Source organism: Myotis nattereri, assembly GCF_964212035.1.
Source record: "Myotis nattereri genome assembly, chromosome: 8".
Lineage (NCBI taxonomy): Eukaryota > Metazoa > Chordata > Mammalia > Chiroptera > Vespertilionidae > Myotis > Myotis nattereri.
The window spans coordinates 22,299,407-22,325,142 of NC_138083.1; the positions used below are offsets into that span (position 1 = coordinate 22,299,407).

The window sequence follows — 25,736 nt, forward strand, 5'->3', positions numbered from 1 at the left end:
CTGGGGGTGGCATCGCAACCTCCCGATCTGCCCTGCTCTGTGTATGACAGGGGGAGGCGCCCCAACTCCCCAATTGTCCCTGCTCTGAGCCCGACCAGGGGCTGCAGGGCAGGCACCTAGGGATTGGGCCTGCCCTCTGCCACCCGGAAGGGGGCCTAAACCAGCAGGTCATTATTTCCCGAGGGGTCCCAGACTGTGAGAGGGCACAAGTGCGGCTGAGGGACACCCACCCCCCCGCCAGTGCACAAGTTTTTGTGCACCGGGCCTCTAGTCAATAATAATATTGAATGCTGATAAATACATATAACACATGAATTCTCATATTTGTCTCAACTTACCTATGTAATAAATAGTTCAGTAAAATTTTTATTGAAATTTATCACTGATAGACTTTTAATATCTGACTTTTAAAACTTAATAAAACCAACTGTATATCACAAAGACAAAGTATTTGTTACCTACATTAAAAAAACATCTGGCTTAATTTCTAAGCTTATCATTTCCACATGAAACTTTGGAAAGAAAGCAAATAAATACGTGAATATACCATCAAGCAAATAATTTATCATTTGTTCATTTCACACAGCAAATATTTCCTGAATATCTACTGTGCATCAAGCACTATGCTTGCTAATTACAATCTCATAAGGAGACTGACCATGATTAGATAATCCTTAGATTAAGTACATACAAATAAATTGATATAATGCTCCAGGAAAAGGAACATGGCTCTATGAAAACATAAAAAAGGAATCTGTTCCACAGTAAGAGCATAGGGAAGACTTCAGAGAGAATGCAAGGGTTGCAAACTGAGAACTGAAAGCTGAGAAAAATTAGTAAGTTGAAGCTGGGGTGTTTTGCTCTGAGTCTTCTTCTGCTTCTAGAAATTATTTTACTTTTAAATTATAGTGTTCAAACTGAGTATGACAATATAAAAAAGAATTAATATCAAATGATTAAATAGGAAACACTCCTTTCCAATTTTTTTATCCCTACTGAGTTCCATCCTGTTTTAAATACCTTTTTCCTGTTTAGTCATTTTAAATTTCAAAGAACCAACTCAACCTGAAAACTGGCAAGAAAGAAGAAATCTAGCATTTATTCTTCCTTTTTTGTATAAACAGTGATGCATGAAAACAGAAAACTCAATTCAAAAATATTTCTTTATATAAGTTCAACTAATAAATGAAAAATGAATGATAATATTAAAATAACATTATTTTATAACCCCTAAAAATAATCATAATTAATGGCTACTAAAGTAATTTAGGTGAAAAGTTGATAGGGAGCTTTACAATGGATGAATTAGCCTGATAATAGTTCAACTAGTGACCAGTTTTAGCACCACAGAGAGAGAGAACCAGACATTATGTGCCTTCTAATATTACAGGAAAGAAAGTACAACAACTTATAAAGTATTATTTCAAATAATTAAACTCAAGTCTGATAAGCCTCTGTATTTACCAGCTCATAAGAAACACAGGGGAAAGAGGAACATGTTAAATGACAACACAAAGATGCAGTCAGCAAAATGTAAAAATTCTATAAGACAAACAACCTACTTTATTCATTAAATAAATTACAAAGCAGGGAAAGGACAGAGAAAAAAGAAATTGTAGACTAAAAGAGACTTAGGAAATATATAAATTAAGAGAATATGTGGACCTTGTTTAGATCTTGACTCAAGCAAACCAACTATACAAAGAAAGCAAAACCCTTTATGATACAGGAAAATATGAATACTAATTAGGTATTTTATTATATTAAAGAATTATTAATTTTTAGATGTTATGATAGTATTGTGGTTATATTAAAAGAATAAAAATGCATCCCTATCTTTTAGAAATATATACATATGCATACATAGATATATTTATAGATAAAAGTGATATGATGTACAGGATTTGTTTCAAAGTAGTCTGGAGAAAGGTACAGAGAGCTTTGGTATAGCTGAAATAAAATTAGCCACATATTAACTGTTGAAATTGAGTAATGGGTGCATAAAGCTTCATTATACTCTCTATTTTTGTATGTTTTTAAATGCTCATTTTAAAGTTTGAAAAAAAAAGAACTGCCCTTTGTAGACTGTTAACCTTTGAGATATTCTTATATAACATACTGATTGAGCCTACCTATGCATGAAGCACTATTCCAGATGCTAGAGACAATATAATAGGAGAGATGAGCATTTTTAAATTCCCTACAACAAAGCAACTAAGAAGTAAAAGAGAATTATTACATAATTGCTAATACAGAGGAAGAAGTAATTAGAAGCATATAATTCAAGAGATTTACTAATAGTATTGATAAATATGAACATGAATAATAAACAAATGGATTTCTGTTTTGGTTTTGGTAATCCTCTCCCATTACTTACCACTTCTGATCCATAGCTTTCCAAGACTACCAAAGTAGTATGTCAATGTGAAAATACATTGCGGTAAAAGTAAGTTTACAGTTGTCAGTAGGCGAAACACGTTTTATTCTTGTATTATTATTTATTAACACACTGCGGACAGATCATGAGAATTCTCGCTTCATATTACACAGTGTTTTACAAAGTATCATACTTTAAAAAGATATTAGCTTGTAAGAACATATAATAAGTAACTTCAAAATGCAATGGGTATTTAATTTTCAAGCTTGCCTTTAACATTTATGTAAAATCATTTTTGTACTCGTTCAATAGAAACTTACCTGCCACTGAGTAAAGCTAGCAATAAAACTACTAGTCTGCAATGTGTTAATTACTAGAGGCCCAGTGCATGAAATTCATGCACTGGGGAAGGGGGGGGGGGGTTCCTCAGCCCAGCCTGCGCCCTCTGGCAGTCCAGGACCCCTTGGGAGATGTCCGCCAGCAGGCTTAGGCCTGATCCTGGGGCCAGACATCCCTCTCAGAGTCCAGGGCTCTTGCAGTCTGGGACACCTTGCACTTTACTGGCCGCCTGCAGCAGAGGCACTTGCCAGCCGTGAGCCCGGCTTCTGGCTGAGTGGCACTCCCCCTGTGGGAGTGCACTGGCCACCAGGAGGAAGCTCCTACGTTAAGCATCTGACCCCTGGTGGTCAGTGCACGTCATAGCGAACAGTCGTTCCGTCGGTCAGTCCATTTGCATATTAGGGTTTTATTATATAGGATTATATTCCATACTTTTGCCCCACCCTGTATTATCTACTTGCTTTTTTCTTTCTACACAAACATTGATTTTATATTGTTTGGCAATTTTTGGTTTCCTTTTATTAGGAGAGATTAAAAACAAAATATGAGTAACATATTCAGTCTCTCCACTCCTTTTTAAACTTTCTACTACAATATAACAATAAACATTTAATTAAATAAAAGAAAACTGAGCAAAGTAAAAAAAATTTTTAAAACAATAGCTTAAGAAGTTTCCATGTAATTATGGATATCAAGACCAAATGAACTTCTATAAAGACAGAGATAATAATAAACTACTAAATTTAAAAGAAACTATGTAACAAAGAATTATAAATTATCTTCTTTTAAAACTTAGTTTGAAATCTCATATTTAAAAAATAAAGCTACAAATATCAATATCTACACATATACATTTATAAGCAGTTAGTTCATAAGCTTATACGTTTCAAAATAGAATATAAATATATAACTATATTTATAATTGCCCTTTGATTTTTGGAATTTATATTTTTCAAAGATCTTTCAAACTAAAAATACTAAAATTCTTTTGACCAATATTTTAGTTATCTAAGACTAGATACATAACACTAGAAGGAAGTACTTAGAAAACATATCCTATCTAATAAAAGAGAAACATGGTAATTAGCGTACGACCGCTACCCTTCCCATTGGCTAATCAGGGCGATATGCAAATTAACTGCCAGCCAAGATGGCAGCCGGCAGCCAGGCAGCTTGAAACTAACATGAGGCTTGCTTGCTTCAGTGACGGAGGAAACCAACGTTCCCCCACCTGCCTAGCCGGCCTCTGAGCCTACAGTTTGAAACATTGTAACAAATATAGAAGCTAAACAAAACCCCAGAAACCTGCTTTCAGCGAGCTGGGATCTCAGAGCTGGAGTTATACATTGTTTCGATTATAGAACCGAAACAAACCAGATACTTGCTTTCAGCAGCAGAGGCCTCAGAGCTGGAGCCAGAGCTAAAGCTGGCTCAGAATAAAAAAAAGAAAAAAGAAAAAAAGGAGCAGTTGGGAGCTTCAATCACCCACCAGCCTGAAAACAGCCCTCAGCCCCTCACGCAGACTGGCCAGGCAACCCAGTGGGGACCCCCACCCTGAAGGGTATGTGACCAGCTGCAAACAGCTATCATCCCCTCACCCAGGCTGGCCAGGCACCCCAGTGGGGACCCTCTTCCTGATCCAGGACACCCTTCAGGGCAAACCAGCCAGCCCCACCCATGCACCAGGCCTCTATCCTATATAGTAAAAGGGTAATATGCCTCCCAGCACCGGGATCAGTGGAGCCGAGAGGCCTCCCGGCACCAGGATCAGCGTGACAGGAGGCAGCGCCCAAACCTCCTGTTCGCCTTGCGGCTCTGTGTGTGACAGGGGGTGGGGTCACAACCTCCCTTTCTGCCCTGTTCTGTTCGTGAAAGGGGAAGGCGCCCCAACCTCCTGATCAGCCCTGCTCTGTACCTGATACGGGGGGAGCTCCCCAACCCCCTGATCGCCCTGCGGCCCTGTGTGTGACAGGGTGCGGCGCCCCAACCCCCTGATCTGCCCTGCTCTGTGTGTGACAGAATGCACTGCCCCAACCCCCCTCACCCCCCCACGGGCCCTGCTCTGTGTGTGACGGGGTAGAGCCATAACCTCCCCATCGGCCCTGCCCTGAGTGAGAGTGGCGGTGCCCCAACCCTCTGATCGGCCCTGCTCTGTGGGTGATAGAGGGCGGCGCCCCAACCCCCTGATCCACACTGCTTTGTGTGTGACAGGGGGCGGTGCCCCAACTCCCCTATCGGCCCTGCTCTGTCCGTGACAGGGGTGAACTCCCCAACCCCCTGATTGACCCTGCTCTGTGCGTGACAGGGTAAGGAGCTCCAAGCCCCCTGATGGGCCCTGCTCTGTGCATGACAGGGGGCAGCGCCCCAACCCCGATTGGCCCTGCTCTGTGCATGACAGGAGGTGGCGCCGCAACCGCCCCATCGACCCTGCCTTGAGTGTGACAGAGGGCGGTGCCCCAACCCCCCAATCGGCCCTACCCTGAGCGTGACTGAGGGTGGCATGGCAACCTCCCAATCAGCCCTGCTCTGTGCATGACAGGGGGCGGCGCCCCAACTCCCCAATCGGGCCCTGCTCTGAGCCTGACCAGGGGCTGCACCTAGGGATTGGGTCTGCCCTCTGCCACCCAGGAGCAGGCCTAAGCCAGCAGGGCGTTATCTCCCGAGGGGTCCCAGGCTGCAAGAGGGCACAGGCCAGGTTGAGGGACCCCCCCTTTCCCCCCCGACTGCACAAATTTTTGTGCACCGGGCCTCCAGTATATTATATAAAGAAATTAACAGATATTACATGTAGAATGAGCCATTCTCTTTCATGAAAAAAGAAGGGGCCAGTCACCAAGTTCTACATCACAACAGAGAGGAACAAGTAACATTTAATGAAGGGAATAAAGCACTGTTTAATAGAAATACAATTTTGATCATATCACCTAGTTCCCCATGAAGGCCTGTCATTTTCAAAAAGCATGAAGGAAAAAACTGAAATACATAGAGCAGTTGTAAATCACTTATAACACTCATATTGGGAAATAGGATTAAATAAATACACCGGATCTTGTTAGGGAATAACAATGTCAGATGTTAATGTATCTTATCTGATTTGGGAGACACATTTTGGTGTGTAGTGTCTCTAAAAACATCCAACACTGAGTTCTTAATAACCCAGTTCAATCCTACACTGTTACATGCTGAATGTTCAATTAGAAGCAGCCAACATAAAGGCCAAGCCTCTATGAAGAGGTGAGCTAACCCAACGTTGGGCAATGCAGCCTGGGTTTCAGTACTGCTTTGTCAATTGTTGTGGCAGCAACAGGAATCTAACTCTATCTCAGAAGTCAAAAACATTTTTAAAAGAACATCATGTATTGCATCCTTAGAAAACTGACCAGCTAAAACTGTGACCAAGAAAGAAAACCAGATGAATGAAGCATGGGAAAAAGAGAGGTTTATTGCATAAAAAGTACAGCTGGAGTATTCAATACCAGCTTCATATAAACAAAAGAAATAATTGAGACCCAAACATTAAGAGGCACATAGCCCTAGGTCAGAGAAGGCCCAGAATTCTGTCCTTTTGATATCTAGCTCTGTATTCTTTTCATTACACAGCACTACCTACTCTTTCAATGATGTCTTGATTAGACTATTATTAAAATAACTTGCATTTACTTAAGACACTATGCAAGGAGGTCAGATCTGTACATCGCAATCAGCTAATGACCCCCACCAGAACTAGGGGTAAACACACTACCCACTTGCCAAGGGCACACTTTTCCAGGCAGAGAAAGGTCTAAAAGAACCCACATGATTTGCCTTCCTAGAAAAACAAAATTCTGTCTAAAGCCCCAAACTCTCAGGTCAATGTGTTTTCTTCACAGGTTCTAAATCTTAATTTGGCTGCTACTTCCCACAGATTTTGTCCATAGGAACTCCATGCTAGTCTTCTTATTTTGGGCCATAATATCCTGTATAGTTCCATCAAAGACCACAATCTGTGAAATCAACATGTTCCAATTTCCTTTTTTAAAGTTACCTTTGTTTCTCAACTATTACATATCCTAAAAAGCACCCTATTTCTTTTAAACTTGACATCCAGACCATAAACACTAATAAATGTTAATTCAGAGATAAACATATTAAACATACATTAAATTTACTATGTTGCTTTTAGAATTTTCTTCCATGAACCTTTGTGATAGTAAAAATTTCATTTATATTCTAATACATATGTTTTCCCCTCAAACAATCTAGACTCTAAATCATAACAAGTTTGATAAAGAGTAAATTTGTCATATAATACTTAATATGTAGATATAATACCAGACCCCAAAAAATGTATAAACACACTTTGAATAATTATAAAGGCAATGTTTATAAAAATGCATTTCATTTTCAAAATTGAGCTATCAGCTATTAAAGTGTATATACATTTTTTAGGGACACCCTGTATACTCTTCTCTAAAATTATGTGAAGTGTTATTTGTTTTTTCTCTATTCTTTTTGATACACTGTCTTTGAAACATATCCAATCCTTAAAATAAAACTGAAGAAATCCAATATAAGTAAACCTAATCAAAACAAACTCAAAGGGTCACACCATAATCTCTAATATCATTTGCTCCAATAACTACTGTAATGTAATTTTTTAAAAGTACCCATAAAAGAGTACCATAATATAATCGTGGTGTATTTTAGAATGGTTAGGGTTAAGGTTAGGATTAGAACTTTAAAAAATTTTAAAAATAATTTTCTAAATTTAAATAATATATAATAGATTGCTAAAAATAATTAAATGACAACTGACAATGATTTAAAATAGCAAAACTGTCATCTCTTTATTGAATTCCTATTATTCATTTTTGCCAAAAATTGTCCTGCAGAAGTCATTAAAAAAAATGGAAACAGTATCTACCTGAAAAATATTCTGAGAAACTTACCATCATTTTGGCTCTTGCCCTTCACTTCCTCCTTCCACGATAAAATAGTGTTCAGGGGAACGTAGTCCCTTAGGTATTCTTTGCGTCTTTCCTCTAGGGTCATCTTCAGTAACCGTTCTTGCAAAATAAAAGTAGAACTTTGATTTGTATTTAACTTTTAAGATCAGGAATTATTTTATAACTTAAATATTAACCATGCTAAACTACCAAAAGAATCAATGTGGGCTTGAGAAACACCAGAATGCAAATCTAATGACTCTACTTTGAAGTGTAAAAAGATGTCGAATTAACACTATATTAGCAGAAAGAAAAATAAGGAAACTCTTCCAACCAACATCTATTGATAGTCTACTGTGTGCCACGTGATATGTTTACACATTGCAAATACAAAGGAGATCCTTGACCTTGAGAAGTTCACAAGACAAAAAGAGGAAATGGATGAGACAAAATAACAGCTACATAAATAAAACACTAAATCCTAAAACAGGTATGTATAAATGCTAAGAGCAAAAGAAAGGCAGTCACCAAGATATTTTAATTTGAAGATGCCATCAACAATAAACGTGCACTTTTAATTTAATAACACCTGTCTGGAAGTGATGTAAACAATACTTTAAATATATATCGATTACAAGATTAAAATATTTTTAAATGCATCTTAGAATTGATAATAATGGTGTCATTTATAAAGAATTCACCGTGTGCCAGATACTTCACATATATAATTTTATTGAAATAATCTCAACAACTCAACAAATACATAGTATTAGTATCTCTATTTTCAGATAGGGAAATAAAGCACATCAAAGTTCATTAATCTGTCCTAAGCAAGAGAACTTTCCATGAAAATCCAGTCAGATATCGCCATTAGAAACTATAGCCTATACAATTTGCCACTATACTGTACTGCCTTCTCAAGAAAAGCTCCCCAAAAGAGGTGATGTGTATGCTGGTTCCTAACAGGGAGAATTTTATCATGAAGAGGTAAAAAGTAAGGATATTTCAGACTAAAGAGTAATATAAACAAAGATAAGGAATAAGAATAGTTTAATGAAGCTGCAAGATATGCTATGAAAAGAGAAGAGGCCACTGAAGTGAAAAGTAACTTGAAACAAAAATTAAAATAAAATCGTATAGGAACTTGTATACCATGCTGAACAGTTAAATCTTTATCCTGTAAAGTAGACCACTAATATTCAAAGTTAATTATGCATATCCCAGAAGGTACATAAAATTATCCACTAGGATACAAAGAAAAATGTATATAATTATATTTATATTTTTAACCTAAAGAAATAAGGAAGAAATTAAAAATTACTACTAGTCAATATAAAAACTGACACTGGCATCTTCACTCATTCTATAAGTCAGTTGTCTTATATCACATACTTTACCAAAGTTTGTATTCTCCCTCTCCAATTTTCTTTCAGCATATTACAAGGTATTAAAGTTTAGGTGATGGATTTAAGGATAGTATCTAGCATTAGATAACCTAACACAAAATAATCCCTTTGAAAAATTATTCCAAAGAAATAAACTGTAGAAAGTATTCATGTAAACACAAGTGAACAAGAAACAGGGAGCCAATATTTTTCCCCACTCCTAGAAGTTGCTTTTCTTCAACCACATAAGTAGACAAAATAACAACAACAACAAAAGCTGTATTTTAATCAGATGGATATATTCAAATCACAATACTACAATACTCAAGGGTCAACACTATTGAAATTCAGGACATGAGACACTGGGGGATAGGGGAGGCTAGGGGACTGTCTAGGGCGGGGTGATAAAATGGACACATATGTAATACCCGTTGTAATACTTTAAGCAATAAAAAAAAAAAAAAAGAAAAGAAATTCAGATACCAAAAGGGCATTCAAGTTGAAATCGAGAATCTGGAACTCAGGAGAGAGGTCTAGCTAGAGATTTTGGAAATTATAACCTAAACTTCTAGTCCTACAGGAAGTTCACAGGGAAGGTTAAGGGAGGGGAGCAAAGCTTAAAAAATAAAAATGTAGGGAGTACACACAAAGAAGGGATAAAATGAAATGAAGTTTAGATGTCACTTGGGGCACATGGTGAATCAAGGTCCCAGTGATGTGGAAACCAGCAAAGAGTTTAAATATGGAGAAGAGATATTACCAATTGCTACAGGAAGATCAGAAAGAATAAAAATTAATAAATCATTGGTTTTATCAACTGGATCACCCAAAGCACTGAAAAGAGAATAAAGTAGTGAACAAAGTGGTCTGGGTTCTAATGCCAAATCATGCAAATCCATGTGATCTTGGGTTACTTAAGCTCCTTATGATGCAGCTTCCTTTTGAGATAGGTGGTAGGTATTATTCTCAACTTACAAGTGAGGCAACTAAAACAGAGAGGTTAAATAATTTACCTAAGATGTTACAGATAGAAAGCACTACACCTAGGGTTCAAATCTATGCACATGGTGTTTAAAGCTCTTGACCCTAGAGTACAATACCCCAGAGCAGTGATGGCGAACCTATGACACGCGTGTCAGAGGTGACACGTGAACTCATTTTTTGGTTGATTTTTCTTTGTTAAATGGCATTTAAATATATAAAATAAATATCAAAAATATAAATCTTTGTTTTACTATGGTTGCAAATATCAAAAAATTTCTAATGTGACACGGCACCAGAGTTAAGTTAGGATTTTTCAAAATGCTGACACGCCGAGCTCAAAAGGTTCGCCATCACTGCCCCAGAGTGTTGTGAGAATTAAATGAGATCCCATGTAAAGTACCTAGAAAAGTACTGAGTAGGACTCAAATAGTAACAGTAACTATTTTAGATTAGTACCATCATCATTGTTATTACAGAATGACTTTAGAAAATCAGTTTTATTAGAGTGTAACTAGGGTCCAGGAGGCTGAGACTGAGAAAAATAAATGAAAATAGCAAACTCCAAGATGAAAGTTTTATGGGAGAATTGCATGGATTGCCCTTCTCCTTTGGAGTGGAAGTGGGGTTCTTGGGGTACCACTGGAATAAGAATTTCCGGAGGCCCCCAAGGGAGGATGAGCTATACTAGAAAGCTCTATTTGCATAGAATTATATCCTTTGTCTTGCAAAGTCCCATTTCCCTTAAACCAGTTTTGGAAGAGGTACAACTGGGAATTCAGTAGAACTAAAAGCAAAGCCAGTGTCCAGAGTTTCCATTCCATGATGGAGTTTGGGCCAGTGTAGTATCAGACTAATTGTAGTCCATCAGTCCATTGTGTGTGGGGTCCACATGGCCGTGAGCCATGTAGGTAATGCAGTAGAGTGCACCCCCTGTGACTAGAGCGCCAGTAGCCAAGTGTGCAAGAGAGAGAGCTCCTTTGTTCAGAAGCAGTTCTTCATGTTATATGACATGTGTATCAAATTTTCCCAAGTTTGCAATGGCCACACATATTCTGGCCAATGACCTGTTCACAGGTGTGACTGAGTACCTTCCCTGTGTCACCCAGACCTTACTAGGTATGTATCTAGTTTTCCTTTGTCCAGTCCCTTTCCTCAGGATCTGCGTGGAACAGAACTTCAGCGACCTGGCATAAATGGCATGCCTATATTATCTGGCCTTCCCTTTGTTCCTTTCCTGTTAATACCCATATTATTTACAATGATATCAAAAGGAAGGCTACGTTAGGGTAGAAGAGACTTGAGTATTCATATATGTTGAGGAGAGGAACCTGAAGACACTCAGAAACTAAACATACCTGAAAGGGAATAAATGATAGCACAAGATCTCAAAGAATTCAAGAGATGTGACAGCACAGAGGGGTTAATCTTAGAAACAAAGAAGAAAAGTGCTTTCTTTAAGATAGAAACAAAGCTGAAAAGACAAAGAACCTGTGAAGAAAGAGACAAATAATACTATGCAGTTATTCATGTTATATGACATGTATTTTCTCCATGAATTAAAAGGCAACTTCTGGCAGTTCTATGGAGCACACCCAGGCCTTTCCCCAATCCCATCTTTCTCCCGGGCTTGCAACGGTGCTCCCTCATGCTCTCATTCACTCATTCATTCATTCTCTCTCCTTCTCCCTTTCCACTCAAACCTCTCCTCTCTTACTTCTCTAAAGACCCAGTGTGTCTGCCTCCCCCCCCAAAACCCCCCACCCCGTCTCCATCTCCTAAGTTCCAAGGGCCCTTCTTTTGCTGAAACTTGTTTCTGAGCCCATTTCTTCTAAAGCTCACTTCTACCTCTATGGCCTCCTAAATAAACTTTCTCTTATTAAAACAAACAAAAAAAGGCAATATCATCTGTTTAGTAGGAGGATGGGGTCTTGATGGAATAGGAAGCTTGAAGGAGATAGTAAATTTAAATAATCACACAGCAGGAAAGGGGATGACTAAAACTTATTAAAGCACTTCTAAAAAAGCTCAGATCACTAATATGGAAATATTGCAATATTACTAATCAGGTTGAAATATATGAAGCAATTGTAGTTTTAATGAGTGTCAGAGGTACATACGGGAAAGCAACCTAGTCTTTTTCATTGCATTTATTTAAAAGTTTAAGTGTGGACACTTAGGACAAAGCAAGATCTATAATAAGACAATAAGATAAAAATGAGATAGTTTCAGTACTTGAAATTGTAATACACATTAAGCAGTTTTGAATTAGGGTTCAAAATACTAGATCAACAACATCTAGTTAACATATGTGGAGAATTCCTTAGCTATTCGTTTAAACAATGAGACATACTGAAAGCTACATACATATACTAAATAGTTTTTTTGGTATTACACAAACTTTTCCTTGAAGAATGCTTCACCTTTGTAATAAATCCTTTCTTTGTTAATCAAGCATATAAGCAGGCAGACCTACTTATTAGATGGTATACTGAGTTAAAATGTTTATACAATGCCTTGATATTTCAATGAGGTGGGTAAGCTTTTAGGTTTAAATAACAGCTCCAAAAATATGACACCATCCTCTCCAGTGCAATAAATGGAAAAAGGTCATCAGCTTCTTTAATACTAACTACTGTACTGAAATCTTTAGCTCCTTCTTGATGGTACAATATGTATTTTAAAAATATTAACTATTCAAAAACAGACGTCCTAATAAGACAGAGACACATATTAAAGTCTTCAAGTCTCAATAAGTTTTCCCTTTAACATTAAACTTCAGGCAAAAATAGGATAGTTTGTACAAGAGAAATTATTTTGTTAAATGCCTTTCTTAATTGTGCATGTGCTTCTTTATTTAGAAAATATTAATTTGGTTATATTTTCTCTTATAATTAGTAGCAAACTAAGACATTGAAGATTCTAAAAAGCCTGCTTATCACAGTTCAACTGCGTAGATGTTAAATGAAAGAAGCATTATAATATTACTCAGGAACATTGTCTATTATGACAGAAAAAATAGTTCTTAAGTAATCACTATAATTTCATTAATGATTCACGTATTAAAATCAGTCTCCAGATCTTTCATTATTTTGCCTTCAATACTATCAATCATACAAAGCTACATTTGAAGGCCATCAATAAAAATGGGTATAAATGATTTTTCAATGCTTACAAAGTAAATCCTGGTTGAAAGTAAAGTAATTGCTACTGCAAAAACAAAACAATTATTTCACACTGCTTTATATATCAGGCTATTATTTTCAACAGCATTTGTTTTGTGACAACACAATTTTTAGTTCTATATATGATCATAATCATTAAAACATAATTAAATAACATACAACCTACTCTTTCAATACCTTAGAAACCATTTTCATCAGTTGTTCAGTTGTTATGTTAAATCTTCCCAGTAGTTAATTGGAAAAAAAATTCCCTTTTCAACCCTTTCCTTGTACATTGTTTGAAGTAGCCCCTATAGAGAGAATCCTTTTCCCACATTTAGTTCTTTTCCACTATTTGCCTAGATGTTTACAGAGGCCAGGACTTGCAATAAAAATCTACAGGTTTTAGAGAGCTATAATCAAGGAAATCAACTTTCAACCTAGTCACTCCATATCCTTCTTCTATAAAGAAGATGGGATACTTAGGAGAGATGTGCACTCCTCACTCAACCTCACACCATGCACAGGTTTAGTGTATCTCAGCAGATAGCAATGGAAGTGCTTTTTGCTCCATTTCTGCAGAAAAGCTAAACAATAAAAAGGAGTGAAAAGAAGAAAGAAAAAAAACTCCAGAATTTCAAGTTTTACCTTAGAACAGTGGTTCTCAACCTTCCTAATGCCGCGACCCTTTAATACAGTTCCTCATGTTGTGGTGACCCCCCCCAACCACAAAATTATTTTCGTTGCTACTTCATAACTGTAATTTTGCTACTGTCATGAATCGTCATGTAAATATCTGATATGCAGGATGTATTTTCATTGTTACAAATTGAATGTAATTAAAGCATAGTGATTAATCACAGAAACAATATGTAATTATATATGTGTTTTCCGATGGTCTTAGGCGACCCTGGTGAAAGGGTCCTTCAACCCCCAAAGGGGTCGCGACCCACAGGTTGAGAACCGCTGCCTTAGACTATTATCTAACTATCATGCCAGAGAAGAGAAGAGAAGAGAAGAGAAGAGAAGAGAAGAGAAGAGAAGAGAAGAGAAGAGAAGAGAAGAGAAGAGAAGAGGAGGTTGGCTGGCAGGCACACTTCTGCGTCTTACAGAAATCAGTGCCACTCGCGGGGACGTGGATAAGCTTGGATATGCTCAGAAGCCGGGCGGGTTCATTCACGCAGAGTGACAGCCGTCTCACCACCTTACTCTGAGCCACTTCACACTATGAACGGGGGTGGAATGTCGAGAAGCACCCCGCGCAGAGAAAAGCCCACCGAGATGCCCCTGACGGCACTCCTCCTCATGGACAAGACGCTCCTTGAGGTTTCCCCCAAGAAGAGTTCCAGGCTTCAAGGCACCCTGCGGCGCGGAAGTGGGGGACCCAGAGAAGGGACCTGCGCCCGGAGGTGGGGACCCCCTGCCAGCCGGTGGGCGAAGAGTGCCTGCAGGAGGGGAGCAGAGGCGCAGCGACGGCGGCCGCAGCGGGTGTGTCCGCCGGCGGGCACGTGTCCGTGGGACACGCCGGCCAGGCGTGCGAAAGTCCCAGCAGGAGCGTGGAGCCCGGGTGGGGGGACCCAGGGAAGTTGTGCCGGGCCCGGGGACGGCGGCGTGGAGCGGGTGTCCGTGTCCACGCCGCGAGTGAGGCTGCAGCAGCCCCGTCCGGAGAGGTGACTGGGCGCAGCGGGCGGCCGCGAGGGGCGTGCGCCCACCCGTGCGCGAGCGGCAGGCGCCCGGGGGCGGCGCGTGCACGCCGGGGGGGCGGGGGGGAGCGCGGGTGTGGACACACGAACACACGAGGGAGGCGGCACCGGGCGGGCGGGCGCGAGGCGGGAGCTCGGGCGGAGGGCACCGCGGCACACACTGCCCTGACCCCCAACCCCCACCCTTCACCCACCCCCACCCGCGCCCCAGGACTCGGCAGGCCGTTACCTTTCTCCTCTCTCCACACCTTTTTCTTCTTGTTGCTGGGGTACATGTTGCCGTGGGGGTGGCTGGCTTTCAGCTGCAAGTTCCCCAGGCTCACGGGCAAACAGGGTAGTGTGGAGTGGGAGGGCTGGGAGGGGGCACTCGGGAGGGAAAAAGTGAAAAAGGCTCCGGGTCCCACGCCGCTCGCAGCTCTCCAGTCGCCGCCCTCCTCCCTCAGCCCGCGCTCGGCTTCGGCTCCCACCCGCCTCAGCTCCGCGGACGCCGCCACAGCAGCACCTCGGAGCCTGTCAACTAGGTCACGCCTCGCGCGAACCTAACACCCGCGCAGGCCCCGCCTCACAGCCGCTAGCCATCGCCGCCTCCCATTGGCTGCACCGCCCGCCGCTCTCCGCGTTCTGGCCACCGCGCGCCCCGACTTCGGGCTCCAGGGCGCACGCGCAGGCGCAGGCTCGAGCCCGACGCCAAGGACGTTGGGGAGCGGGAGGGGGCGGAGCCAGGGCGTGAAGGTGCTGGCAATGGCCTCGCGACGAGAGTGGGACGAGGAGCGAACGCCTGGGAGGAGCCAGAGGAGGCAGACACCACCCCCTCTCCAGGCTTCGTGGGGCAAGGAGGAGGGCGTGGCCTCTAGGCCAGGTGCTTGAGGTGACTGAGACGTGGCGTGGGGATCCCAGCCTTAGGGACTGGAAGATGTGGGAGTGGGAGACGTGAGTCCACACGTTGTCCATGCCCACTCCGACTGGCCCGCCTGCACGGAATTTACCAGACAATCTGAAGCTGTCTTCCAAGTGGGCCAATACTGCATAGCAGAAAGAAATGAGAGGATTGGGAAATGGTTCCAGGTCATATACGATGGGCTCCTCAACCTTGTAGTGAAAATTACAGGTTTCACTGGAGTTCGGCGAAGTTCGAAAAACACCAAGGTAAGCTGGGCTACTCAAGTGTTTTAAGAACCAGCCAATTATAGTGCGCAACCAAAATGTTATCTGGGAAACAGAAGCCTTACCTCAAAGCAAATTCAAATAGAAGTTACCCAGAGCCAGGTCACGTTATCGTTTTATTCCTCCACCAATTGCTTCAGGTCAAGGTGCTGGTGCAAAGGACTGGCTATGTTCAGGGTTATACTAAAATCCAGTGCCAGTAGAGTCCACCACAAGAGTAGATAGACCCAAAATTTAGAGCACGTTTGGCAAGCTCCTCTCCAAATTTACTGTGCTTCTAAAGAACAGACAATCCACAGGGCTGACTTGGTGGGTGCATTGCATCCACATTTATTCGACAGTTGGTCTGCCGTGTTATATGTGTTCTACTTAAGCAAGGTGTGTAAGACCAAATAATGATTTGTAATATTTTTTTTAGTAGAAAAAAAAAAAAAAAAAGTCCTAGCAGTTTTGGTTAGAGCAACCAATCCATGTGTCTCCAGTTGTAAAGAATGAAATGTTATGAGTAACAGGACACTCTTGTGAGAGTAATTCATAACACAGTAACGTAATACTTTTTATTTTGACATTGCCCTTCTGTTTTTCTTTTCGTGTTAAATACATAAAATTTTATTTGGCTGAGAGACCTAGGAAAAGCTTTGAGAAGACGTGACATTTGAGCTAGTAATAAAAATATGCACTGATTTTTGGCAATGGAAAAAGAGCTCTGATTCAACTTACATTATAATTGGAATAGATTTAGGAAGAGGATAAGGATGAGAAAGAAGATGGCGGTTCCATGAACTAGTCAAAGAAGAGAACAGTAATATTAATATTAGGCAATACAGGAGCAATTACAGGTTTTTGTGGGAAAGGTATTTTCTTACTTAGAAATGCTAAATGTAAGGTGTCTGCCGGAGAGTGCACCGTACTGGGCACTTTACCTTCAGTTACCACAGGGACACTGTTTCCACCCATCATAGGTCCAGTCCTTCTATCTGCTTCCTTAGGAACATTACACTATTGATTATTCTTTGTCACAAGTCAGTTCAAAGAACTGGAATCATCCATCAACTTTTAAGCTTTCTCAAGTCTCTGTCAGGTTTTTTTTTAAAAAAATCCTCCTCTGATCCCACACCCGTCTTCAGCTACTGTTTCTTCCTTTCCAAAAGATTGGCAGTGCCTTACTTTTTCCTCTTCACTCCACTATTATCTGGGTTCTATCCTATTATCAACTGTAATAGCTCTAGCAATGGTAACCAATGAACTTGTGCTATTTAATTGACATTTGTCAATCTTTCTTTTACAAAATCTCTCAGTAGCATTTAACATTGTTAACCCCTTGTTCCTTCTTGCAGTATTCTTTAACTTTCTTACCATTTTAAATGTCCTTTCTGGCCATTCTTTCTTACTATCCTTAGCCAGCCCATCTTCCTTTTCCGCTATTACATTTTGAAATTTGTTAAGATTCAGTACTAGCCCCTTGTCTCTTTTCAGTTTATACTTTTTTCTTTTAATAATTTCAACCAGCCAGGCCAGCGTGGCTTAGTGGTTGAGCATCAACATATGAACCAGGAGGTCATGGTTTGATTCCCAGTCAGGGCATATGCCCAGGTTGTGGGCTGGATTCCCAGTAGGGGGCATGCAGGAGGCAGCATATTGATGATTCTCTCTCATTGATGTTTCTATCTCTTTTTTCCCTCTCTGAAATCAATAAAAAATATATTGTAAAATAATCATAATTTCAAACATACTCATGACTTTCAGTGATTCTCAACCAGGGACAGTTCTGCCCCCTGTGGTATATTGGCAATGTCTAGAAGCATTTTTTGTTGTCACAGCTGGAGGAAGAATGCTACTGGCATCTAGTGTGTAGAGGCCAAGGATATTGCTAAGCATCCTACTTTGCATAGGACAGCCCCTAACAAAGAATTATCTAGCCCAAAATAATACTGCTGAAGTTGGGAAACCCTGAGTTACACCAGTGATTCCCAAATGTATTATCTCCAGCAAAAATTTCTTCTTGAGCTTTAGACTTATACATTCTACCAAACACTGAATCTCAACTTAAAGAAGTTGGTATTATGTACTCATTAAAAGGCATCTGGAGCTAGATCACCTGAATTCAAATCCTAGGTTCCCCTTATTGACTATGTGAGCTTTGACAAGTTTCTCAAAGTCTCTGTATCTTGTTTGTTTGTTTTTTAAATCTGTTATATGGGGATAATATAGTATGTGCCTTATAAGACTGATGTGAGGAATAAATTAAAACATATAGAGGACTTAGAAGAGTACCTAGCACAGGCAAATGTGGCAGAGATGCTAACTAATACAATTTCCTCTCTCTTGGTTCATAGAAACTATATTTCCAAGTCTCCACTGAAGTAGTTAGGACATGTGACTGCATTCTGACTGGGTTATGGGATAAAAATTATGCATGCCACTTCCAGCCCTGAACAGCACATCCCCTATGCGTTCATTCATATTTTCTCTTTCCTTTCCGGGGTGATCTCAGAAGCATCATCTAAAGAAGGACATTCTCTTGGATTTTTTTTCCAATCCTCAATTGAGCATATGTTTCTATTTATTTTAGACAGAGAGGAAAGGAGAGAGAGAAACATCAATGTGAGAGAGAAACATCAATCTATTGCTTCCCATACTCCCATACATGCCTCGACTAGTGATCAACCATACAACCTGAGTATGTGCCCTGACCAGGAATCAAACCTGTGACCCTTCAGTGCTCTGGAGATGCTATAACCACTTAGCCTTAGTGGCCAAGGCTAGCTTCAATTTCTGAGTCACTACTTGGAGGAGTATCTCAGGGAACCTAAGGAGCACTACATCAGGCTATGATATAAATAAGAAACTCTTATTGTGTTAAGGCATTAATATTTAGATGGTATTATTTTCAGCATTTAGTATTAATAATTCTGACAAAATATTATGTAATGTATTGAAGCACCTTAAATATACCATATACCACAATGACCTCATGAACTTCCCCCCACACTTAGACCTCTTCCAGTGTTGCATGTCTCATTGAATGACTTCATCACCCATTTAGTTGAGCAATCTGGAAACCTAAATGCCATCCTTAATTTCTTTTATAACTTCAGTATCATTTTTTAAAAATATGTTTTTATTGATTTCAGAGAGAAGAGAGGAGAGGTAAAGAGAGAAACATCAATGATGAGAGAGAATCGTCAATCAGCTACCTCCCACATGCTCCCAAGCCCAAATGGAGATCCAGCCCAAATCCCAGGCATGTGACCTAACTGGGAATCAAACTGTGACCTCCTGGTTCGTGGGTCAACACCCACCCACTGAGCGATACCACCCAAACACTTCAGTATCATTTTAAATGAATTGCTATACCTTCTCAATTTTTTCTCCTATATAACTTAAATCTTCTTTCCAATAGCACTTCACTAAGCTCAGTCTGAATTCAAGTGAACTACTGCAAAACACTTCTTAACTGGATCCCTTGTTCACCCTTGCTCCTCTTCTGTCCATTCTCTACCCCACATCTAGAGTTATCTTGTTAAATATGATCATATCTCATTGTTCTAAGTCATTCAATGACATTCTGGTGGACTTTGCTATGGACTGAATTGTGTTCCCTCCAAATTTATATGTCAGAGCCCTAGTCCCCAATATGATTATATCAGGAGATAGGGTCTTTAGGGGGTAATTAAGGTTAAATAAGGCCATAAAGATTGGACCCTAATTCACTAGGACTGTAGCCTTATTATTTTTAAAGGAAGAGATCTTTCTCTGTCTTCCTTCCTCAGACCCCCTTGATGTGAAGATACAGTGAGAGGTGGTCATCTGCAAGCCAGGAGAGAGCCTTCACCAGAACCAGACCCGCCTCCAAAACTGTAAGAAAATTAACTTCTGTCATTTAAGCTACCCAGTCTACGGCATTTCATTATGTCAGCCTGATATTTAATATAGTCTAATTATAAAAATGAAATCATTAAGAATTAAGTGAACATCCCTACCAATTCTGCTTTATCTTACACCTCCCAGTCTCTAGTTCAAATCATAGCAACCCTTAGAGCTTTTCATTTTCTTGAATACATCTGATGCTTACCGCATGGCCTTTTCACATGTTTTTTGCTATTCTTGGGGCATGATTTATTTAGTTGCCCCATTCTCCTACTTCACAGTTCAACTTAAACATCACGTTCTGACAGTGCCTGTCTTGACTCTGATCCCACCTGACTTCTACCCACAGTATCCCCTCATATGCCTTCAGTGCTCATTTATTTACCAATAAAGTACTTTCTATGGCTTGTTATTATGCATTTATTTTTGTGATTATTTTGTTAATATTTATCTTTCACTCTGGACTTACAAACTCTCTCAGGTTAGAAAATATGTCTTCGTGTTCACCATCCACAGAGAATGGCACAATGCCTGGCACATACTAGACTCTCAATAAATATTTATTGAATGAATAAGATAATTAATGAGAGTTAAATAAGGAGCAATAAAGAGATGTTGGTGCCCAGATGGCATGACTCAATGGTTGAGTATCGACCTATGAACCAGGAGGTCATGATTTGATTCCCAATCAGAGCATATCCCCTGGTTGTAGGCTTGATCCCCAGTGTGGGGTGTGCAGGAGGTGGCCAGTCAATGATTCTCATCATTGATGGTTCTCTCTCTCCCTCTCCCTTCCTCCCTGAAATCAATAAAAATATTTTTTTTAAAAAAGAGAGATATTAGCAAAACTAAGGAAGAACACATGAGATTGAATGGGATTACTGTGAGGAGGCCCTAATTTTAATGTAAAGACTAAGAGGAACTAAGAACTGAAATTAATGGACAGCTGAAAGAGAATTACCATTCATATTTAGCATATAATAAGTATGCAATACATGAATGAAGGATGAAGGAGTGATAGAAGAAGAATAAATAATGTTCAAGAGTATAGAAAATAATTGAAATTCAGTTTTAGAGAAACAAATAATATATTTTCAAAAAGATGTTTATGCTCAGAAAGGTCACATGTTTTATGGAGATCAGAAGGATGAGAACTGAGAAAAGATAATTAATTGGACTTACTATGTAAATTAGCAAAAATAAAAGCAAGTAGTTAAACAATAAGTAGGAGGCAACAAGTCAGAAGCAGTGATTATGGACTATCGTTTTGAATGTTTAGAAGCTAAAGGATAAGTTGATGAGATAGTACTTGAAAGGATACCAGAGTCAAAGGAAATTTTTTCTAGGAGAGGTGGAATGAAGAATTTTTAAATTAAGAAGAAGGATGGTCAAGAAAATCAGCCAGAAGCTGAGGGGTCATTACTGTTGGATAACAAAGGTCCAGAAAAGAGAGGTTGCCAAGAAGAAAATACACATGGGTGATGAGTTCAGATAGTTATTAGAGACCACTGTGACCATGATGAGGACATTACCTGTCTATATGGGCACACAGAAGAAAATAAATAGTGCAAATAGCCTGCCTTAATAGATGGTGGCTGCGAGAAACCTGACAGGACAAATTCTCTCAGCGCTTTTGTTTGGTTTTCATTCATTTGACCTGGCTCCACCTAGGTCAAAGAAATTAAACAAGGGACATTAGTAATAAAAAATGGATGAGATTTTAAAAAATGAAGAAGGTTGGTAACAAAAAGATTGAAACAGAGAGAGAGAGGACAAATGGTCGGTAGACTCCCAGAAGAAGTAGATGTGTATAGAAGGAAAGTGAGAATAGGAAGCTTGGACTTAGAATATAGGAAAGGCACTTCATATTTTGGGATGAATTACAAAAAGAATGAATAGATGGAGATTCCCAGTGATTCCACATTTGGTAATATGTCCAATGAAACCCAAAATACTCAAAATAATACATGCCCCCTATGTTCAGTGAAGCATTATTTACAATAGCCAAGATTTGAAAACAGCCCGAGTGTCTATCAGTAGATGAATGGATAAAAAGCTGTGATACATTTACACATGGAATACTAGTCAGGTGTAAAAAAAAAAAAAAAAGGAAATCATACTGTTTGCAACAGCATGGATGGACCTGGAGAGCATTATGCTAAGTGAAATAAGCCAGTCAGAGAGAAGTACCATACGATATCATTCATATGTGGAATCTAATGAACAAACTGAACTAACAAGCAACATAGAAATAAATCTATAGATAGGGAGCAAGCTGACAGCTATTGCGAGGGTTGGTGGCTGGGGTGGTGTTGGTGAAGGGATTGAGCCAAAAAGAGAAAAAGAAAAAACTCATGGAAAGAAATTTCAAATAAAAAGGAAGTTGAGGGAAGATAGGTCAAATGACCTCAAGTTCAGTAAAAGTAGGAGGCAAATCATCTGCTGGACAATGCTGAAAATTCTGGATCCAAATGGGAACTGAAAAAATATTATTTGGAGAATGTTTAATGGATGATATTTAAAACTTTAAACAAATTATACTTAGGCAATTTTTTAAAGTACAGAAGTTAGGAAAAGTTCCATTTTGAAGTCTGTTGGTGACAAGACCGGTAGCTTGAACAGTGCTCCCCAAGATTTCCAGAACCTAATTTCTGGAACCTGTGAATGTTACTTCATTTGGCAAAAATCAGGTTTCACTTTGCAGATGTGATTGAGGATCTGAAGATGGGGAGATTGCCCTTTATTATCTTGGTGGGTCCTGAACATCATCATTCATTGTCCTTATAAGAGGGAGACAAAGGGATGTTAGACTACAGAAGAGGAGAAGGCAGAGTGATGCCTGAGCAGAGATTAGAATGAAGTGGGCATAAATTGAGGAATGTTGGCAGCCACTAAAAGCTGGGAGCTACCAGACAAGGAAGGATTCTCCCCCAGAGCCTCCAGAAGGAATTAGACCTGACCTTGATTTTAGTCCTGTAAGAATCCTCTTGGACTTCTGACTTCCAAAACCAGGAGAGAATACATTTCTGTTATTTTAGCCCACTATATTGGTGGTAATTTGTCAAGACAACAATGGGAAACTAATAAAGGGGAAAAACCTATGACTTCAAGACAATAAATGTAAGAGTTTCTGAAGCAATTACCTGGACACACTGTAAAAGTTGAATATATTTTAGGCATAACTTCTCAACTGCCTCCATTTCTTGGTTTATCTTTAATATTACTGTCCTTTTGCCTAAATATTCATTTTAGTTTCTGGTCCTACCTTGAGAGCACTCATGAAATGCTCATGAAATGCCCATATTATTTAAGATAGTAAAGAAAGTATTTTAAAATTCCTTTTAATGAAAGACTATTTTAAAAAATCATAGATGACGTGGATATATGTATTTGTCTTTGTCCCAGTGAAAGCTCAGGAGTTCCTTACTTGAAGAGAGGATAAATGATGTTTTCACCCAGATGGAGACCAAAGACTTGGTCCATATGTTTTTTGTCCACCTTAGCCTTGAGATATTAAAGTAAAATGTCAGGTCAGCTCATGTATTTAATTGTTTTCACATAAATGCAGCTTGCACCTCTTGAGGTAACGTAAAATAAGCCAGTCAGAGAAAGATAAATATCACTCATTTGTGGAATATAATGAACAACATAAACTGATGAACAAAAATAGATCCAGAGACATAGAAGCATCTAACAGACTGTCAAACTTCAGAGGGAAGGTGGGGGGAGGGGTAAGAGATCAACCAAAGGACTTGTATGCATGCATATAAGCATAACCAATGGACACAGACACTAGGTGGGTGAGGGCATGTGCTGGGGGGTGGGGCGGCCAGGGAGAGGTCAATGGGGGATAAAGAAGACATATGTAATACTATATGTAATACTTTAAACAATAAAGAATTTTTTAAAAAACTTTCAGCAACTCTGAACATGAATATTAGTGTGGACAAATTGGACTTATTCACCTTCCTTCAGTTTCAAAGAGCAACTGTCTATTTCAAGCCTACCCCTTATCTCCTGCCAAAGGAGTAGCAAACTAGATATGATTCCTTCCCACAGCCTGCTCTTCCAGCACCTGCCTTTATTCCTGGTTGAAAGAAACTTCCTGGCAGCTCATTGGCCAAAGAGTAAAGAAATGGTTGCTTAGCAACCAAGTCCTGACACCACCACCACCCATCCCCCCTATACACCAAAACTATAAAGAAGCTGTAGGCCAGCCACATAGTTCTGCTTGTGCTATAGTGAGGAGGAGCTACTTAGAAGATGAAGCTCTTGTCCCTATTAATAGAGATATTGATAATTCTTGGGGTCACAATTAAAAGTAAGTTTTTCTGTCCTTTTTATTCTATGTGAGTCTCTTTTCCTTTAACAGTACTTTCCTTTATCAGGTTATTTAAATCAGAAGTAACCTCACTGTTTTCCCAATTAACACCATTTTTGAATATTCAGTAATGGTTGATAGTAATTATACTCTCATTTAGGATAATACTTGAGAAGGACATTTGTGTGAGTGTGTGTGTGTGTATCAGAGATAGAGGGGAGAGAGAGTGAGTGAGTTGGGAGGATAGATTGAGCAAGTGTATGAGGAAAGCATTAAAGTCATTTTTATAGTATAGGGATATTTGTAATCATTAAGTTTTATTAAATCTAAAATACCATGAAGATCTAGTTCTGGGACTGTAAAGGACAAATAAAGGACTCAAAGGGTGGTAAATTGTAATAAATTTATATTCATATAATCTTCTTGGATTTTTTATAATAATAACTCTACTTTCCATGTTTCCTAACTAGTTATTGTCTTGCAATGGAAATTATTTTTCAACCTTGTTTCTGAGGCCATTTATTGGATTAACTTTCACCCAATCCTCAGATAAGTTAATCACCATGAATTCAATTTAAGAAATATTTGCATTTAACCCAGGAAATAAAGGTTGGTATAATCCAAAAATTAATTAATGTAACACACCACATCAATAGAATAAAGGATAAAGACTACATGATCATCTCAATTGATGCAGAAAAAAGCTTTTGATAAAATTCAGCGCCCCTTTGTTTAAAAAAAATAACACATAATAGACAGAGAATAGAAACTTCCTCAAACCTTATAAAGGGCATCCTCAAAAAACCACACCTAATATATTTAATGGTAAGAGATGAATGCTTTCCTCCTAAGATCAGGAATAAAACAAGTATGTCCACTCTTGACATTTCTATTTAACATTGGACTAGAGGTTCTAGCCAAGGCAATTAGATAAGAAATATAAATAAAAACCATCAATTGAAAAGAAAAAAGTAAAACTATCTCTATTCTCTAATGTTATGATCTTATATTTAAAAATCCCAAGGAATCCACTAAAAAACTATAAAAACTAATAAGTTCAGCAGAGTCACAAGATAAAAGATCAATATATAAAAATTCATTTCTATGTGATCTCAATGAACAAAACAAAAATGAAATTAACACTTCTATGTACAATAGCATCAAAAAGAATAACGTACTTAGGAATAACTTTAACAAAAGAAGTGCAAAGTTCATACACTAATGACTGCAAAATTGTTCAAAGAAGTTAAAACCCTTGCCCTAACAGGATTACCTCAGTGGATAGAACATAGGCCTGCGGACTAAAGGGTTCCCAGGTTCGATTCTGGTCAAGGGCATGTACCTTAGTTGCGGGCACATTCCCAGCAGGGGGTGTGCAGGAAGCAGCTGATCGATGTTTCTCTCTCATTGATGTTTCTAACTCTCTATCCCTCTCCCTTCCTCTCTGTAAAAATCAATAAAAATATTTTTTTAAAGAAAGAAGTTAAAACCCCAATAAATGAAAATA

At 39.3% G+C, this 25,736-nt stretch overlaps 2 protein-coding genes across 5 annotated transcripts in view; one reads left to right on the forward strand and one right to left on the reverse strand.

Moving 5' to 3' along the window:
- The window catches only part of MACROD2 (mono-ADP ribosylhydrolase 2), a 1,902,899-nt gene extending 1,887,373 nt beyond the window's left edge, over positions 1–15,526 (reverse strand). For 2 of the 4 annotated variants that reach the window (XM_081097754.1, XM_081097755.1), the window contains exons 1-2: positions 15,104–15,431; positions 7,645–7,761 (exon numbers count right to left, since the gene is read on the reverse strand). In XM_081097754.1, the coding sequence (XP_080953880.1) occupies positions 7,645–7,761; positions 15,104–15,149 (163 nt within the window). In that variant the 5' untranslated portion in view covers positions 15,150–15,431. Of the gene's footprint in view, positions 1–7,644; positions 7,762–15,103 lie in introns of all 4 variants that reach the window. The other 2 variants (XM_081097752.1, XM_081097753.1) reach the window with 2 other exon arrangements.
- A 63-nt stretch (positions 15,527–15,589) lies between these two features.
- The window catches only part of SEL1L2 (SEL1L2 adaptor subunit of SYVN1 ubiquitin ligase), a 105,099-nt gene continuing 94,952 nt past the window's right edge, over positions 15,590–25,736 (forward strand). Inside the window, exons 1-2 of the mRNA XM_081097750.1 lie at positions 15,590–16,020; positions 19,812–19,898. The gene's annotated coding sequence lies outside the window, so the exon portion shown is untranslated. The remainder of the gene's footprint in view (positions 16,021–19,811; positions 19,899–25,736) is intronic.